Source organism: Protopterus annectens, chromosome 5.part0, assembly GCF_019279795.1.
Source record: "Protopterus annectens isolate FY-2018-M chromosome 5.part0, PAN1.0, whole genome shotgun sequence".
In the NCBI taxonomy this organism is placed as follows: domain Eukaryota; kingdom Metazoa; phylum Chordata; order Ceratodontiformes; family Protopteridae; genus Protopterus; species Protopterus annectens.
The window spans coordinates 808,782,535-808,800,240 of NC_056735.1; the positions used below are offsets into that span (position 1 = coordinate 808,782,535).

The following is a 17,706-nucleotide window of genomic DNA, read 5'->3' on the forward strand; positions in this document are numbered from 1 at the left end:
TGTGTGTGTGTGTGTGTGTGTGTGTGTGTGTGTGTGTGTGTGTGTGTGTGTGTGTGTGTGTGTGTGCTGGGGCAACTTCTAAATTTTGACTTCTATACCCCTTACATTAGGAATGCAGTTGTTATGTTTAGGCTGTTATTATTTAATCATAACACCTTCATCATTTAGATTTGTGACTGTTCCACTGTGCCACAGATATCTGTCACCATTTTTATATTTTGCATGTAAGGTAATAGTTGCTCTAAGTAGAATAACGATAGCAGTAATGCAGCTCTGTGCATAGATGGCATGCATTATTGTATGGTGAGAATAGGTTTCAAGTCTGATCTCAGTGTCTAGTGGTCTGTTTTCAGCACAGACCCGGGGAGAAAAGCTCCAGGACAAGAAGTAAACAGAAAAATAATAACAATGAAAATTTCTAACAATGGAAAAAATATAAAGTATAAAAAATATGAAATATACAAATATAAGACAAGTTACAATACTGACAGTGGAAGTTGCATATTCTGAGATTATAGCGTGGTATAAACATGGTATAAAAACAAATTAGCAATACACATATTTTTTTAAAGGAAAGAAATAATGGAGAAAGTACAGGTAGGCATAAAATATAATATAAAGTGAGATATCACATGAGAGTTAGTACTACAACCATGACGTACAAGAATGGTATGAAAGAAATGTTAGTATGGAGGTCTGCAGGGTTGTAAGGTTTAGCCTGGGTGGGTACAGGAGCATAGCCAGTTGTTAATGAAGAGTTCTTTTAGGAGTAATTTGAAATTGCAATTATCAGAAGTATTAAGTATATGCTGGGAGAGTAGGTTCCAGATTGTGGATATTTTATTTGAATAGAGACAGTCACTATAGTAGTTGTTGGACTTTTTCACTTTTAGGAGAGGTTTGTCTGCTGATCTTAGGGGTCTGGCATTGTAATTTGGTTCAACTAAGTTGGGAAGAGCATGGCAGTGATTATGTCTGTGGATGATATTGTGTGCAATGGTAAGTTGATTAAGAGTTAGAAGGTTGGGAAATTCAAGCTAGTTAAGTTGTCGGCGCGCAGAACAGTGGTGGTATGTGTGAGGCTGGTTAGCAGCAAAATTGACTATTTTATTATAGCACATTTCAAGGCTATTTAAGTCAGTCTTATGCAGGTTGTTGAAGATTTGAAAGCAATAAGGGAGGGTGGAAAGCAGATTTGGGTGGTTGCTTTGGTCAAACATTGCAAGGGACTGTGTTCTCTTTCTCTGTAGGCTGTAGTACACATGCTCATCTTGTGTGATTCATAAATACCTATGAGTGGTGTGGGTTTAGCATACATTCATTTATCAAAACACATTAACTTATCAAGCAATATGAAATTATGTACTCTGGTTTCTCAACTAAAGTAATTACACTTAATGGAAAAATACTCTCCTCTCTTGCAACCTTCAGGCCTAAGAATGAAAAAGCATCAATGAACTCCACACTATACTTCCTAAAATAAACTGGCACACTGTTCCTGCTTCAAAAGGCCTTCATATTATTATCTATTCCCTTACTAGCTTACTACTAGACCAGCAAGAGAGAAATTTCCTTAAAGATTATAGATTTTGAAGCCCCTCCATACAAAAAATAAGCTTAGGAATGACTTCTTGAGGCATTGGAAAAGTTCCCTCTCAAATGAAAATGAGGAAAGATTCATACTACTGAGAAACCTTGCCAAAAAAACAAAAAAAAAGGAAAGTAAAATATAACAATCCTTCTTTCTTCAAAATATCCAAACAAATCTTCTAACTATCCTAATGAGATTTAGGAAATTATTTGGTCAGGTAACAGGAGAAAATCCCTCTAAAGACCTATCCAAAGAAGACTGTATCAAAGCTTCAGCTGGTTATCTATCAACATGGGATTTTTTGGCTGAAATTTTTTCTATATCATCTATCCCCCATTAGACCCACATTTCTTCCTCATATATTACTTCCTTCCCAACCATCTATCAATACACTTAGAAGCAATCTATATATTCATATGAAGCTATCCATACATGCAATTTAATATTGCAATTAATTTAATAGAGGCCACATGCCTCTACCTTACTCTCAGTCTAATCAACTATTATAACCTTCATCTCCTCTCTGCTCAGCATCTACTCAATATTCATATATATACTAAATAATCTATGTCACTGGACTGATATGCATGTTATGTCTTGCTTACGTAAAATTTTCTTTGTAATCCAACCTTGTATTTTATAACTTTTACACTGTTTAATTTACTGTATACTGTCTAGTTTATTGTATTGCCTCTTACTAATTTCTATGATGTCTGTTTTTGGATTTGAAGTTTTTCTCCCCAGGCCTCCACTGAAATGGACTCACTTTTGGCCCAGTGTAGGGTTTTATATATATATATCATTGCAGTCTCAAAAGTTAGCAGAGATACTGCATTGCTGAGATGATTATGTATATTAATCAGTAAATAGGTCAAATAGCACATTTTGGTTAGTACAATTTACTTATAACAATTGCTTAAATGCCTGTGTGTCAATCTATTAGCACAAGAAATCTGGATAAAACCTAAAATAATGTGGGGATGGGGCAAAGGCCCAACAACTGGGACAGATTTTAAATATTGCTCTTATAAACTTTAAAAAGTTGCTAGAATAGCAGATTTTCCATTAGCATGCATGTTCTGAAGGATGTGAAGTCTGACACTGAAATTATGTCATTATTTAATTACTTCACTCTGGACAGTTGAGAGATATGGATGCAGGGCATGTATAATAGAAGAAGGTAGTCATAGGATCATAGGAAGTTACTAGACTATTGGCCATGAGGCTCTTACAAGCTTAGCCAAAAATTTAGCCCATGTTCCAACAAATCCGCACACTATGTCACTGTCCAGCAGGGACATAGGTGGAACCCAGGGGTGTATTTTCTGTTCCCCATCCAGTTATCCAGGTTGCACCTAAAAAGGTTTAATGAGACAATCTGCTTTACATGGAGAGGGAGTCTATTCCACAAAAGGGAGAGTCTCTGGGACACAAATCTGTCCCACCAACAAGTCATATTGTTGTCACAGACCAGGTTGAGGTCTCTCTTGCAGGTTACACGAGTGGAACTTGACTTGCGGATATGCAGCAGTCCCATCAGGGCTGGGTCAGAGATTGCTTTCTATGCCAGACAGAGCTCTCCTCTGAGAAGTCTGTAGGTGACTGAGTAGAGGGACAGGGCTTTTAGCCTCTCTGTGTAGAGTTGAGGTGTGAGACCTTGGATTCTCTGGGTGAGGAATTTCTGAGGTCTCTCCAGCTGCTGCATGTGCTTTGCGAGGTAAATGCTGAAAGGAACACTGTATTCAATAATCAGTCTTATAAAAGAAGAATACAGGGATGTTATGACCACCTTATCCCTGGATGAGATACCCTTACTAATGAGGTCGGCCATATAGAAAGCTTTCCGTACAACAGAGGCAATACAGTGGTAAAACGTCAGTTTGCTATCAACCTGGGTTCCCAAGTCCCTCACGACTAATTGTGTGCTTAGTGCCTTATTATGAATGTGATAATCTGTGGGGACATCATTCTCCCCAAAAGGGATGCATTGTTCGGCATTCAGTTTGAGGCCATGTTTCTGGTACCAGTCATTTGTTTGGTGAGACATTCTTGGAGGATGTCCACATCACTAGGGTAATTGATGATAGCACCCACCTTGCAGTCATCTACAAACTTGGTCAGCCATAGCCCACTAGGTTTGGCTTGCACCTCTGAGAAGTATATCTCAAACAGCAGAGGCCCCAAGACCAATCTCTGGGGTACACTGCTTGTTATGGGTATACTACTTGAGGTAGCTTCCACTATTTTGACTAGGTGGGTTCTATCAGTAAACCAGTTTGCTACCCATCTGGTAACATATGGATCGATATCTAGTTGAGAGAGTTTATCTATTATACCTGAGTGGGCAATGGTATCAAAGGCCTTGGCCAGGTCAGGATAAGTGGTGTGCACTATCATTCCCTTATCTATGGCCTTAGTGACTGTCTTAAAGAAGTCAACCAAATTTAACAAGCATTACCTCCCCTTGACAAAACCAAACAATATTGGATCAACTGTCAATGTTGCCAATGTCCTTGTTAATGAGGTCTATGATAATCCACTCCATGGCCTTGCAGATCAGGCTAGTTAGGCTGATGTGTCTATAATTTCCTGGATTGGTGGATGCTCCACCTTTGTGCAAAGGGATGACAGTAGCTATCCTCCACTCAGCTGGGATGAAGCTGGTACTCAGGCTTTGGTTGAATAGGGTGCCTTATGGTGCTGCAAGTTCCTGCCTGAGTTCATGAAGGATACATCCTTGGATGTTATCGCATTCCATGGAGTCTGTATTTTTTGCCTTTAAGAGGGCAGTGATGACTTGCTCCCTAGAGATAAGGAGAGGGAGACAGGTAATGGGCACGTCCTGTTTTACTGATGGGGGGGACAGAAGAGTGAAGTTTTCACTGAACCTGTCTGACAGCAGGTTGGCTATATCTACAGGGCTTGTGTATGTGGTGTCCTTGACCACCAATTCTGAGCAGATCTGGGTGCTTCCCTTGAGATTGCAGACATATGTGAAAAAAGCCTTGTGATTGTCTTTAGTAGATGTGGCCAGTTTGGACTCGAGGTTTGTTTTGGAGGATTTCACTAGTGCTCTTATTTGCTTGTTCAGGCTAAGGAGAGATTGCTTCCAAATAGAGATTGCTTACAATTAGATACCTGCTCCTTCTTGGTCCTGGACAGCAATTTTTTCCTTTTATTATAGAGGTTATTTATTGCAGATGCCCACCAGACAGGCTTACTCTTCCTTGAGGAGGAGGATTTCATCCTGTCTGGTATTCTTGATTCCATGGAGCTATATAAATGTTCATATAGTACTTTGGTGTAAGTTTAGACATATGTGCCAGTTTCTGTGGAGGAGGAGGGGGCTGTGAAGCTGTTTATGCCTTCACTCAGGAGGCTGTAATCAGCTTTGGAGTAGTTTTTTTGTTTGACCCTAGCTGGGGGTGGGGGGATCAGGGGAGATGGTGACTTCAAAAGTGACTGCTTCGTGTTTGGGTCTTACCAGGGTTGATGACACTGTAGGGATGCTGCAGTGGTTACTCATGTTGGTTAATACCAAGTCCAAGATATTTTCACCTCTTGTGGTGGTGTCAACCAATGGGTCCAAGGCATTTGCATTGACGAAATCCAGGGATCTCTGGGCATTTGTGTTTTTGCATGAGTCTTTCTTCCAGTCTATGGCTGGATAGTTAAAGTCACTCAGGATCAGGGTAAAGGGTTGAATCTTGATAGATTCGAAAAGGTCCAGATAGGTGGAGTGGGCATCTTGAGTCAGAGTTGGAGGCCTGTAGCTAGCTGTGATTTGAATAGGAGTCTTGTCAATTGTTAACTGCACCTGGAGTATTTTCTGTGCAGCATACTATTTGACCAGCCTAGAGGTGTGTATGTCTTTTATATGTCTTGCAATGCCACCTCCTTTTGTTTTGCTGCCCACGGCTTGAGGTCTGTATGAATGATAAGATGAGTAACCTGGTATGGCTGGGGTGCTCTCCGCAGCTTTGAACCAGGTTTCTGTGACTGCACAAATTTCAGCTTCTTCCAGGGTTAAGAATGCTTGCAATGAGTGCAGTTTCATGTTTAGACTCTTAGCATTTAGCAGCATGACCTTTAATTTTAATTTTGATGAGATTTTCATATTGTGGTTTTGACATCATGGTATTGCCTAAAAAAAGGCACTACAGGGGAGGCAAGAGCCTTTGCCAGGAGCCTAAAGTACCAAGGGACACAGATGCAGGCCATCTCTGGCAAAGCATCATCCCTTCATGTTCCCATACAGAGGCAAGAAACAACAGACTATGGAAGACATAGAGTAGCTGTGAAAGCACACTTCCTCAACACTACCAGTTTCCTTTCCTACAGATGTTACTTCAAATGCAATTGTGTGTGTGTGTGTGTGTGTGTGTGTGTGTGTGTGTGTGTGTGTGTGTGTGTGTGTGTGTGTGTGTGTGTGTGTGTGTCTATATATATATATATATATATATATTTAAATACTAATATCCCTGACGTAAACATATGATGCTGACAGAGTGAGAGAACCTACAAAGAGGTTGAAAGCTTAGTGGGACTAACCCCAACAACAAAGCATAAAATACAATAATATCAAAAAATAATTGTATGGAAACCCTGGCATTTAACACTGTACTGCCTGATTATTTATCACCCGTGGAATGCTTCAAGTACTTTTGGTGAGACACAGCTCAATGACAGTGAAAGCATCACCTCAGGAATGCTAAAAAAAGTGAGTGCTGCATGCACTTGGATCACTAAAGTGTTTCATGTATATCTTCAGAGTCATCATTGTCTGATTCAAAGCTGTGCATCATTCTGGGCCCATGGAAGAACCACAGCTTCATGAAAACTCGTCAAACCCACTGTCATCAACCTGGATTTTTTACAAGCTCATGAGCAAAGATCCATTCTTAATCATACTAAATTTTCACTACTTTAGAACTTCTTATCTTCAAAATTAATTAAAATTACCTTTCAATGCAGCAGTCCCCTAGAGTAATACTAAAATATCCAAATATCCAGGTATACATAATTTCCAGTTCACTACACCCCACCACCCCTGAAAAAAGAATTACAGTATATGCAACAGAGTGAGACTTGTTTACAGGCAAATTACTTCTATTGAAGCCCGACCTGCTCGTGTGTGTGTGTGTGTGTGTGTGTGTGTGTGTGTGTGTGTGTGTGTGTGTGTGTGTGTGTGTGTGTGTGTGTGTGTGTGTGTACGTGCATGTGCGTGTGCATTTGTGTCTTCAAATGTAGGATAATGTCTTAGATGTCCTTCAAGGATGCAACTGCAGTCCTGACATATGGGTTGTTTTGCCTCAGGCAGCCCTTCGGTCAGCCGGATTCCAAAGTCTAGGTCCGGCGTCGGCTGATGTCACCCTTTCCCCGACGTCAGAGCACCTGGGGTATAAAAATGTCAGCCGATGCCATCTTCTTCAGTCTTTCTTGCCGCGTGGCGCCCGAAGCAGAAGCAGTTTGCAAGTGCCGGTCGACCAGCTCCTGTGTTTTCAACTACTGAAGTCTTCAAAAAAGCTAAGTACCCCGTTGGGGACCTTTTCTTGCCTCAGCCGATGTCAGATAAAAGTGAAAAAGTTAATAATTGTTTAACTTGTGGGAAACAAATACCTCATAAGGATTTCCACTCTTACTGCTTACCCTGCCTAGGCCCAGAACCCAATGTCTCGGCCTGTGCAGCTTGTGCCTCTTTCAATAAACGCACTCTTAGACGTCGGTCAGAGTTTGTACAGGATTATTTTGGGAAAGATTTCTGTTATATCCTGCCATCGGAGCTTCCGACAGCACATTTACCTAAAAAATGGAAGGATAAGGACCGACACCCGCGGTCTGCGGTCTCGGCCGACACCACACTTAGGCCTACCGCGAGTGTCTCGGTCTCTTCTGAGCTGGTTTCGCAACCGCTACAGACCGACAACACCGCTCCACCGGTTACTTCGGTACCGGAGGCCAGCTCGGTGCCAGTTTCTGTTCTCCCCTCTGAGACCGTAGCCCAGGATATTTCTGACACCATTTCAGTGGATAAGACTACTCCAGCACGTGGGGCTGCCAGGCCTCCAGTGTCTATGTCCATTAAGGCCTACACACGTGCTAAGGCTGCCAAACAGGCTAAGTCTCTCCCTCCAAGATCTGTTTCTCTGGGATCCACTTCTGGTTCTCAAATTTTAAGTTTAGCTGAGGACCTTATTTCTTTAATTAGGGGTTCACAGCCTCATCCAGATAGAGGCTCTCAGCCGCCTTCTGACAAGAGGCCTAGGGTTGAGCAGGTAGACTCCCAGTCCTCCGATGAGGCCTCAGGTGATTCTGCACATTCAAACTACCAGGAGGAGGCCTTCCCGGCCTACGAGGATTCTGATGCGGAGGAATCTATTCCCTCTGCTTCTCCTCCTGAGGAGTTTTCCTTTGGGGAAATGCTTCATTCCATGAGGGAACACTTCAAATGGCAAGGCCAAGAATACTCAGATTCTAGGAAAAGGTTAAGGGAATTTTTAAAGCTACCTCAGCATAGACCCTTAGCTATTCCTCCAGTTTTAAATGTTTTAGATGATGTGTACTTAGAATCTAGTGTTTCCCATGACTCACTCCCCCCTGCTCCTGTCAAGCCAGACAGGTACTACAGGGTCCCAGCACACATCAATTTTTGTACAAGGGCCATACTGCTGACCCTGAAACTATTTCTCAGGGGCCTAAAGGGGTTTCCTCCACTACTGCTAAGAACCCACTCCCTTCGGAAAGAGATTCTAGGGCTTTAGAAAGGTGGGGCAAGAAAGTATATACATTTTCCACCCTTTCTATGCGAGCATTAAATTGTCAATTTCATATGATTCAGTATCAGGAATACATGTTGGATGACTTGCAAAAGAAACTGGCTTCCCCTGAACCATTAGATAGAAAGGAGTTACAGGAATTGGTTCATAATACTAAGCAGGTTAGCAGCCATTTCCTTCAGTGTGGATATGATGCATTGGAAGCTTCATGTAGAGCAGCAATGACAGGTGCGGTCATACGCACACATGCTTGGTTAAAGGAACAAACATTGCCAGACCATGTGAAAATTAAGCTTTTGGACGCACCACTAGAGAAACATAAGCTATTTGGTGCTACTGCACAAGAGGTTTTAAAGAAAATAGAGGAAAAGGCAAAATCAGTGCAAACAGTCAAAGATTTCCTCCAGGTACAGCCTCCAAGATTCAGCAGGAATTAGCCTTCTAAGCATTGGTCCTTTCCTGACACAGACAAATTTCAAAGAGGCAAAAACAGACGTGGCAGAGGTAGAGGGCAAACTCAAGGCTCCTACAGAGGACGTCAATGGCAGCCTCCGAACCAGAGAGGTGGGGCAGGACCTTCCACTGCTCCGCCAGGACAATCTCAATGACTTGACTTTGACTCCGCCATCCAGGGCTCAATTAGAAGCACCTTTGGGCGGAAAATTATCTTTATTCTCACAAAATTGGCACAATATTACAAAGGACAAATGGATACTTGCAATAATAGACAAAGGCTACAGATTCCATTTTCATACACTGCCAACAAGACATGGCAGGCCAAACCTGCCACCAAATCAAAAGGCAGAGGCACTCAAACAAATAACAAACCTACTTCAAATAAGAGCAATAGAAAAGGTTCCTTCTGTAGAACAAGGACAAGGATTTTATTCAAGACTATTCCTTGTTCCAAGAAAAGAAAACCAATGGAGACCCATTCTGGACTTGTCTGCACTGAATACTTACCTTATTGTACCAAAATTCAAAATGCTGACTTTACAGCAACTCATTCCCATGCTGGGCAAGGGGTCTTGGCTGGTAACTCTGGACCTCAAGGAGGCATACCTGCATGTCCCAATCAGACAAAGTTGCAGAAGATACCTCAGATTTCTTGCAGGCTCAGAGCATTATCAATTCTCAGCATTGCCCTTTGGCTTATCTACTGCACCCAGAGTGTTCACATAATGCCTGGCATCAGTAATTGCACATTGCAGACTTCAGGGGATACAAATATACCCTTACCTGGACGACTGCCTTATACAAGCGGACAGCCAACAAGCCATGTTAAAAAATGTGGACTATGTCATTCACCTACTGCAGGCCTTGGGATACACAGTCAATATTCAGAAATCAAGGCTCGTACCATCCCAACAAATACCTTTCCTGGGTGCCACACTGGACACAAACACCCAGATGGCGTTTCTGACAAAAGAAAAACAAAAACAATTACCAGAATACTTCAGAAGATTGGCAACACACACCCAGATGACTGCAAGGAAAATCCTGCAGGCCCTGGGTTTCATGGCATCTTGCATTCTTCTGATTCCACATGCAAGGCTGCATATGAGGAAACTACAATGGTATCTAAAAAGTCTATGGTCTCAGCACAGCTACAGCCTGGAAACATTGATCCCACTCATTCCATGCCTTCAAAAGGAATTTCTGTGGTGGGCTCAAGCAAGCCAGATAAACAAAGGTCTGCCTTTCAGCAAGCCTCATACAAGTCAAACCATAACAACAGACGTCTCAGACCATGGATGGGGGGGGGGCGCACATGGAGGGCAGATGCATTCAAGGACAATGGACACAAAAAGAAAAGCACCAGCATATCAACCAAAAAGAAATGCTGGCAGTGATACATGCAATCAAGGCCTTCGAAAAGTTCATGCATCAGGGCCATCTACTAATAAAGACAGACAATACCACAGTTATGTGGTACATAAACAAGCAAGGAGGTACCCATTCCTACCCTCTTTGCAGACTGGCAATGAATCTCTGGGATATTTCCCTACAATTGAAAATAGAGCTACAATCCCAGTTTGTACCAGGGAAGGACAATGTTCTGGTGGACAGCCTAAGCAGAAACATCATGGATCCACACGAATGGATGTTGCATCCAGACATTTTCTTACAAATAGCTCAAGCATGGGGAAGGCCGGATATAGATATGTTTGCCTCCCACCTCAATCACCATCTGAAAAAGTTTTGCACAAGGACATACCATCCTCAAGCATGGAAGGTGGACACTCTCTCCTTCAGTTGGAACTCTCTAACACTATATGCCTTCCCATCTCTTCCTTTGATGACCAAGGTGTTACTAAATATCAAGACAGAGCAACCAAAAGTCATGCTGATAGCTCCAGACTGGCCAAGACAACAATGGTACCCACTGCTACGGAGCTTGACACACACCAATCTGTGGCTCCTTCCTCAATGGCCACTTCTTCTGACACAGCACAATTACAGGACACTACACCCCAGCTTGAAAACATTGAAGCTGACAGCGTGGAAGATTCCATGACTATTACTCAGGATACACTTTCCAAAAGGATAAAAGATATCATCCTGGAGGCGCGCAGACCTTCCACTAGAAAAACATACTCAGCAAAATGGAAGAGATTTCTTATCTGGAACAGCAAAAAGGGTCAAGACCCATCAGTGATGAGCATTCCACAGATCCTGGAATACTTGGCTGAAATGCTCCACAATGGCCTTTCATATTCTTCCATAAAAATACATGCTTCAGCAATATCTGCCAAATATAACACTGATCCGCCTGTATTTTCTCACCCATTGCTAAGACAGTTTCTAAGAGGTATAAAGAACAGAACATCAACCCTCCAAGGAAACCACCAGTGCCTGCATGGGACCTCAACTTCATGCTGGAAAAATTAACTCTTCCTCCCTTTGAACCAGCAGCATCTTCAGAGTTGCAATTTCTGTCTTGGAAGACAGCCTTCCTTCTGGCAGTAACCTCAGCAAGAAGAGTCTCTGAGCTACAGGCCCTTATGGCAATACAACCATTTCTCATTTTTCACCAGGACAGAGTTTCTTTGAGAACCAATCTGTCATTCATGCCAAAGGTGGTATCCAGGGTGTCCCTGAATCAAGCTATTCACCTGCCTACCTTCTTTCCCAATCCTCAAAATAAAGGAGAGAGACTTCTGCACACCTTGGACATACACAGAGAGTTGCGCTACTACTTGGACAGAACAAAGTCTTTCAGAAAATCTGACCAGCTTTTTGTAGCTTTCACTGCTGGATTGCAGGGAAAAGCAATTTCCAAACAGACAATTTCTAAATGGATTGGAAATTGCATTTGATTCTGCTACTCTTTTCATGGAAAAACTCTGCCAGCTGACATCAGGCCACATTCCACCAGAGCTACAGCCACCTCCACAGCCTTTTTAAGAGGAGTGGCAACAAAGGACATTTTAGAAGCTGCTACATGGAGCTCCGTGCATACATTTTCCAAACATTACAACCTGCCTTTATACTCCAGGTCCAGAGCAGGGTTTGCCTCTGCAGTCCTGCAGGGCATTTTAGCTACACCATCTTTGTCTTAGTGCCTACCACCCCCAGGTTGGCTATGGTATTCAACCCATATGTCAGGACTGCAGTTGCATCCTTGAAGGACATAGTACAGTTTTGTACCTACCATAAATGTAGATGTCCGATAGGTATGCAACTGCAGACAGGCTTTCCCTCCCACCTACCCCTCTGTGGTATACTTTTGGGTTTCTACCCCTCATTTTAGATACCTGGGGTAATCTTTTATGGTGTATTTGTTTTTATGCTGTACTTGTCTGGAATTTTTTCTCTATTTTTCAAAATTTAGCCTTCCTTAGAGGGCACCTGGCATCTGGGGCAAGAAACACTGAAGAAGATGGCATCTGCTGACGTTTTTATACCCCAGGCGCTTTGACGTCGGGGAAAGGGTGACATCAGCCGACGCCGGACCCAGACTTTGGAATCCGGCCGACCGAAGGGCTGCCTGAGGCAGGCCAACCCATATGGCAGGACTGCAGTTGCATACCTATCGGACATCTACATTTATGGTAGGTACAAAACTGTACTTTTTCTCTCCTGGAATCATTATTTTGAGTAAGGAGACACAAGATGGCCAACCTATAACAGTAACCTATCTACTAAGTTCTTCTGGGAAAGTGTATACAATATTTGCAGATTGCTTCTGCTCCAGCTAGAAATGTGGCTGGTGTGTCTGGAACTATGAACCTGACAGTTTTTAGATGAAAAGTTTGACTGTTAGGTAAAGCACTTTGGTTCTTGTATTGAACTGTTAAAATGTAAAAACAATAATATGCATTAATAGGCCCATTCAAAAAGCAGAAAACATAAGAGGAGACATTACACAGTGGCAACCTGCTAAATAGTATGATGCAAATGATAGTCTAAACAACAAGGTGTACACTATTGTCCCACATAAGAAGAAAATTTGCTATGGTAGCTGTGACTGACCAGCAGCTGAGTCACTATGAGTGCATCTGATAGCCGCGACTAATAAATAGCAAAGTTGCAGCACAGACGTGTCATTGAGAAAACAGATGCTGTCAGCTGCATACACTGACATTTGCCTTTTGTGTAAATATTTCTTATCAAACGCCGAGATGCAGCTATAAAAGCAAGAACTCAACACAAGTGTATGCGGTTTGTTCTGTAAAGGCATCACATATGTCGATTTCAGCTTGCTGCTGCTGGCAAAATTGTTAAGGTAACACTGAATTCTGGACTATATTTAGAGTGCAATTTACCATAAAAGACTACAATAAAGCCAATGTGATAAGATTTTTCTTTTACTTTAACAGAGAACATTATTTAATGTATATAACCTCCACACCCCTTTGATATGTTGAGACAATTAATTCTGGCTGCCTATATGTTGAGCATGACAATGCAGACTGAAGTGATTTCATATTAACCAAAGGTCAACTGTCAGACAAAGTGAAAGTCAAAGGTCATTTAGGAGAGTCAAAAAAACAACTTGACTGAAACATCACCCAGAAAGCAAATGCTGAGAAGGTCATGAGATCCAGAAACTGTAATCATTCAAATGAAATAAAATTCTAATTTGACACCACGTCCCAACATAAATGATTTGATATATATATATATATATATATATATACGTCCCAACATAAATGATTTGATATATATATATATATATATATATATATATATATATATATATATATATATGTGTGTGTGTGTGTGTGTGTGTGTGTGTGTGTGTGTGTGTATAAGAGCTTTTATGCTGGGACTCACTTTTCAGCAACAGGCTACTATGTCTTCAGGGGAAGAGATGATGTCTGGCATTGGACAGGAAGTTGGCCATGCTGTGGTCTACAATATTATGCAAATATGCCAACTTCATCTCATGGCATTATATTATTTATAGCACCTATTATATGGTAATGAGTTCTTCCCATGATGGTACTTCAGTCTCATGTCATGTATCCTATTTTGCTAGTCTCACAGAACTTTCAGGTGATAATTATTTTTATGCCTGCCTATGTCAAATCTTTTTCTTCACACTGTGGTGCCATAGTGCTACTAAACTATGGGAACTCAAGGGTCCAGTTAAGTTAAGGCCAGAAAGCAGCTTCAAAGTTCAGGTAGAAAGGGTGAGGTTATCTTCTCTTCTGCACTGCATGCTCTCCTATGAGGAATTGCAAGGACAGTTTTCACAGAGAACAAAGTAAGCACATAAGCCCGAACAATGAATGCCTTTGATATCTTACAAAAAGTACCCAGAATGTCTTGGGAGTCAGGAAGCTAACTCCAGTAGTTGCCTGCGCATATGTGAAAATGCCTTGTATCTCCTACACATCATTGTCAGATATAATCACCACATTTGTATATAGAGATTATTTCTGTGAAACTGAAATTAAATCCTCTGTGTTTTGACTATTGAACATTTTTCTATGTAGTTCAGGGACACCTTAACTGTTGTCATGAAAAAAAAGATTAAGGTCCTGTGGTAACCCACCTTCTCTATACCGGCAGTTATCTACATGGTATCTATCACATTGTCAAATAGTGTAGCATAAGTATCCTGTAACTCATTAAACATAATAGAAATCACAATATATATATAATAGAAATCAAGAGTTTGCCTGGCTGACATACATATATACTGAAATATTATTGCGCAGATACAGTATGCAGCTTGTGGTTGAAAATGTCAGGTTCACAGCAAGCAGATTGGACCTCTTCATATCTTATACATTCACTGGGATTGCAAATAGTACCCCTGAAGGTCTTGTTTCATTTTGTGTACTGACCTTGTTGATGAACTTGTCAACATGTAGATGGCAATTCTGTGCCATGTAGTCTATCATCATGGAACACTCTCACCTGATGCCTTAGCAGTATCTTTCCTTTATGAGTGTGTTACAATCTAGGAAACCTGCTTCTCATTGAGCAATGTCTCAACAACAACTGCTTGTATATCTTGTAGGGTTTTCTAGATGACCTACCTGGGTATGGTTGACATGTACTTTGCCATGTTTTTCACTTTTTGTACAACCTATGCTGAGGCAGGCTCGTCTAACTCGGGTGCATGCTAATATAGCATTGGCCTCAGTAGCTCTTCCCCATCCACTTCCTTTATGGTAAGTACATCTGTGGCTATTTTGACAGCTCTTTCTGACACAGCACCACCATGCGTTGACCATAATGTAAATATGAGGTACTGTTTTCCTTTCTAGAATTGCTATAACCCTAGATTGCCCCCTTCTTCCTTGGTACACCCAGGAAAATGTCACTGGAGCAGCCCTCCTCTGCATCTGATAGGTGTGTGTGTGTGTGTGTGTGTGTGTGTGTGTGTGTGTGTGTGTGTCTGTCTGTGGGTGGATACTTGGATGCATTGCACTGTTGTAATGGCAGGCCTACAAAATGTTACATATCTATGCAGAGAAATTAGTTTTGGAACTTTTTAAAAGGAGTGAAAGAAAATGTGCATTATCTCATACTTCATATCATAGATTACTCCCTGCCTTTGAAACTAGCTAGGATAATCTTGTGATATTTTACTAATGCCCCATTTTAATTCTTTGAATGATTAATTTTAACATATTAGCTCATTTTATAGATGCAGCTCTTTGTAGAAATGAAGATAAAAGCAGACATTATAAGCAGCCCATGCTTCTGTACAAGGCTGACTAGTGAGGGGGATCTTATACAATGTTTCTATGCATTTGGAATTGTAGAAGATAAATCGTAAGTCACATCCACCATGTAAAAAGGGGCATTGTTGTCTACTTTAATCTTAAATTATAATTTACATCATATATCCTTACACGTTATTGGCTAAGGATGTAAGAAAGTCCAGTGACATTCTACTTGTTCTGTTTTGTATACAATTGTGTTCAGTGCATGAGCTAATGCTTAAAATGATAGTCATAATTTCCAGCTGTTAACTTCATTTATCATTTTGTCTTGTAGGCATCTGACAGAGAATTGCTGTGGGTTATACGAGTATCTGTGGTTGTGTTTGGAACTGTAGCATCTGGTCTGGCATTCTGTTCCAACTCAGTTTATGGCCTTTGGTTTGTTTCTGGAGAGTTGGTATATGCTATTGTCTTTCCGCAATTAATCTGTGTTCTTTTTATCCCCAATATGAATGCATATGGATCAGTTGCTGGATTTTTAGTGGGACTAGTAATGAGACTTCTGGCTGGGGAACCTTTCCTAAATATTGCAGCAGTCATTCAATACCCATGGTATAAGATAATCAATGGGAATCCTATTCAGCTATTTCCATTCAAAACACTTACAATGCTGATGGCTCTGGCAGTTACTGTAGCTGTTTCATATCTGACTCGGTTTCTATCCTTCCATAATCCATTACATGAAAAACGGAAAGCATATGACGTGAATCGCTCACATAATGTTACAAGCACACCACAAGGAGAAATAACAAGTGTTTCTGAAAGAGTAAATAACCAAATCAGTTTCACTAATTCTGTCAGTGAATAGCACTATGCATTCGTCTCAGAAGTAGGTGAAGAATCACATTGCTATCAGCAATGCAGTTTGTTTTTCTAACACACAGAATCCACTTGTTGAGAAAGAAACTCTAAACAAGGAAAAAAGAAGGAGCAGTTTAATGCCGCAATGCCACAAAAGTAAATAATATTAGAACTTCATTACCATTTTGATGACATCCCAAACAGTGTTACTAAAAATTTGCATTGAGACAGTTTGAATGTTTCTGAGAGAGCTAATTTACATAACTTTGTTAATAACTGGAAAACTGGTCAAGGCTTTTAAACAGCACCTGTGACAATAATGTAAAAGTGCAAAACAGACTTTTTGCAAAGGAAATTTAGTTGCCGTGAATGTATTTATAACATGGTTGTTAGTGTCTAAGGTGTTTCTAAAATATGCTGTGTTTGTGAGCATGCTGTGAAAAACGCCAGCCACTAAGAATAAAATGTTCATTCCTACAGAAATCACCATTTAAAGATCAAATATTTACTTTGTTGTGTCTTTCTTTTCATGAAAAAGCTAATGAATTAATAAATGCTGTTCAATAAAATCTGCCACTTCTGTTTTTCAGTAACTTCTAAGAAACACAGAAATCAAGTATCTCAATACTATTTTGTTTAGCAGGTGATTTTTCAGCCTAAAGAATGCAGAATATAACATTGGAACATCATGTAAAATCATTTAGTTATTGCAATTGATCCAAATGACACTTCATTGTAATGAATAGTTGATGCTTTTGCTTTCTATACAGTGTTGAAAAAAGTAGTGATGGTCACAAAATGCATTCTTAATTAGATATTGCAAAAAATAAATAAAATTAACAAAGCTATCAAAATTCTGCAGTAATTAACTTCATAACTACAGGTTTACTTTTTTACAGTTTGTTAGTTTTCCTGGATGCTGAGTGTGCAATAATTTCAGTGTACATTTGTGTTACTGGAGGAGTGTTATTTACAATGCTATGTGGCTATTTTTTTTCCACTGATTGCTTGGGAGTCTAGTTTTCTAGGAGGTTTACCATGTTCTGTTTGCTTTGTTCTGCAGGGTTTTAGTTCAACTGAGAAGATTATTGTTGAAGGTTTTAGTGTGGCTTATTAGTTCAGTATTTGTTATACACTATTTAGTGTGTTTTCCTTTTGTGTATAGTGACAATAAGTTTAGAATTAGTTTTGTTGAGGGGTTGTGAAACCGGAGTTGTCGCTTCACCTCCTGGTGCTTTATGTAGTTGTGATTATGACCACGTTTTAGTGCTCTGATACTGGGTAGGTTTTCCTGTTAGCTGAATTGAAACAACGGTCAGCTTCACACAGAAACATGGCTCGAGTAAGACGT

The 17,706-nt window shown here is 40.7% G+C and overlaps 1 protein-coding gene across 1 annotated transcript in view; it reads left to right on the forward strand.

Annotated features, from left to right (window-relative positions):
- LOC122802843 (high-affinity choline transporter 1-like) overlaps window positions 1-17,136 on the forward strand; it is a 526,136-nt gene extending 509,000 nt beyond the window's left edge. Inside the window, exon 9 of the mRNA XM_044072630.1 lies at window positions 15,829-17,136. Coding sequence (XP_043928565.1) covers window positions 15,829-16,362 — 534 coding nt within the window. The 3' untranslated portion in view covers window positions 16,363-17,136. The remainder of the gene's footprint in view (window positions 1-15,828) is intronic.
- The last annotated feature ends 570 nt before the right edge of the window (window positions 17,137-17,706 follow it).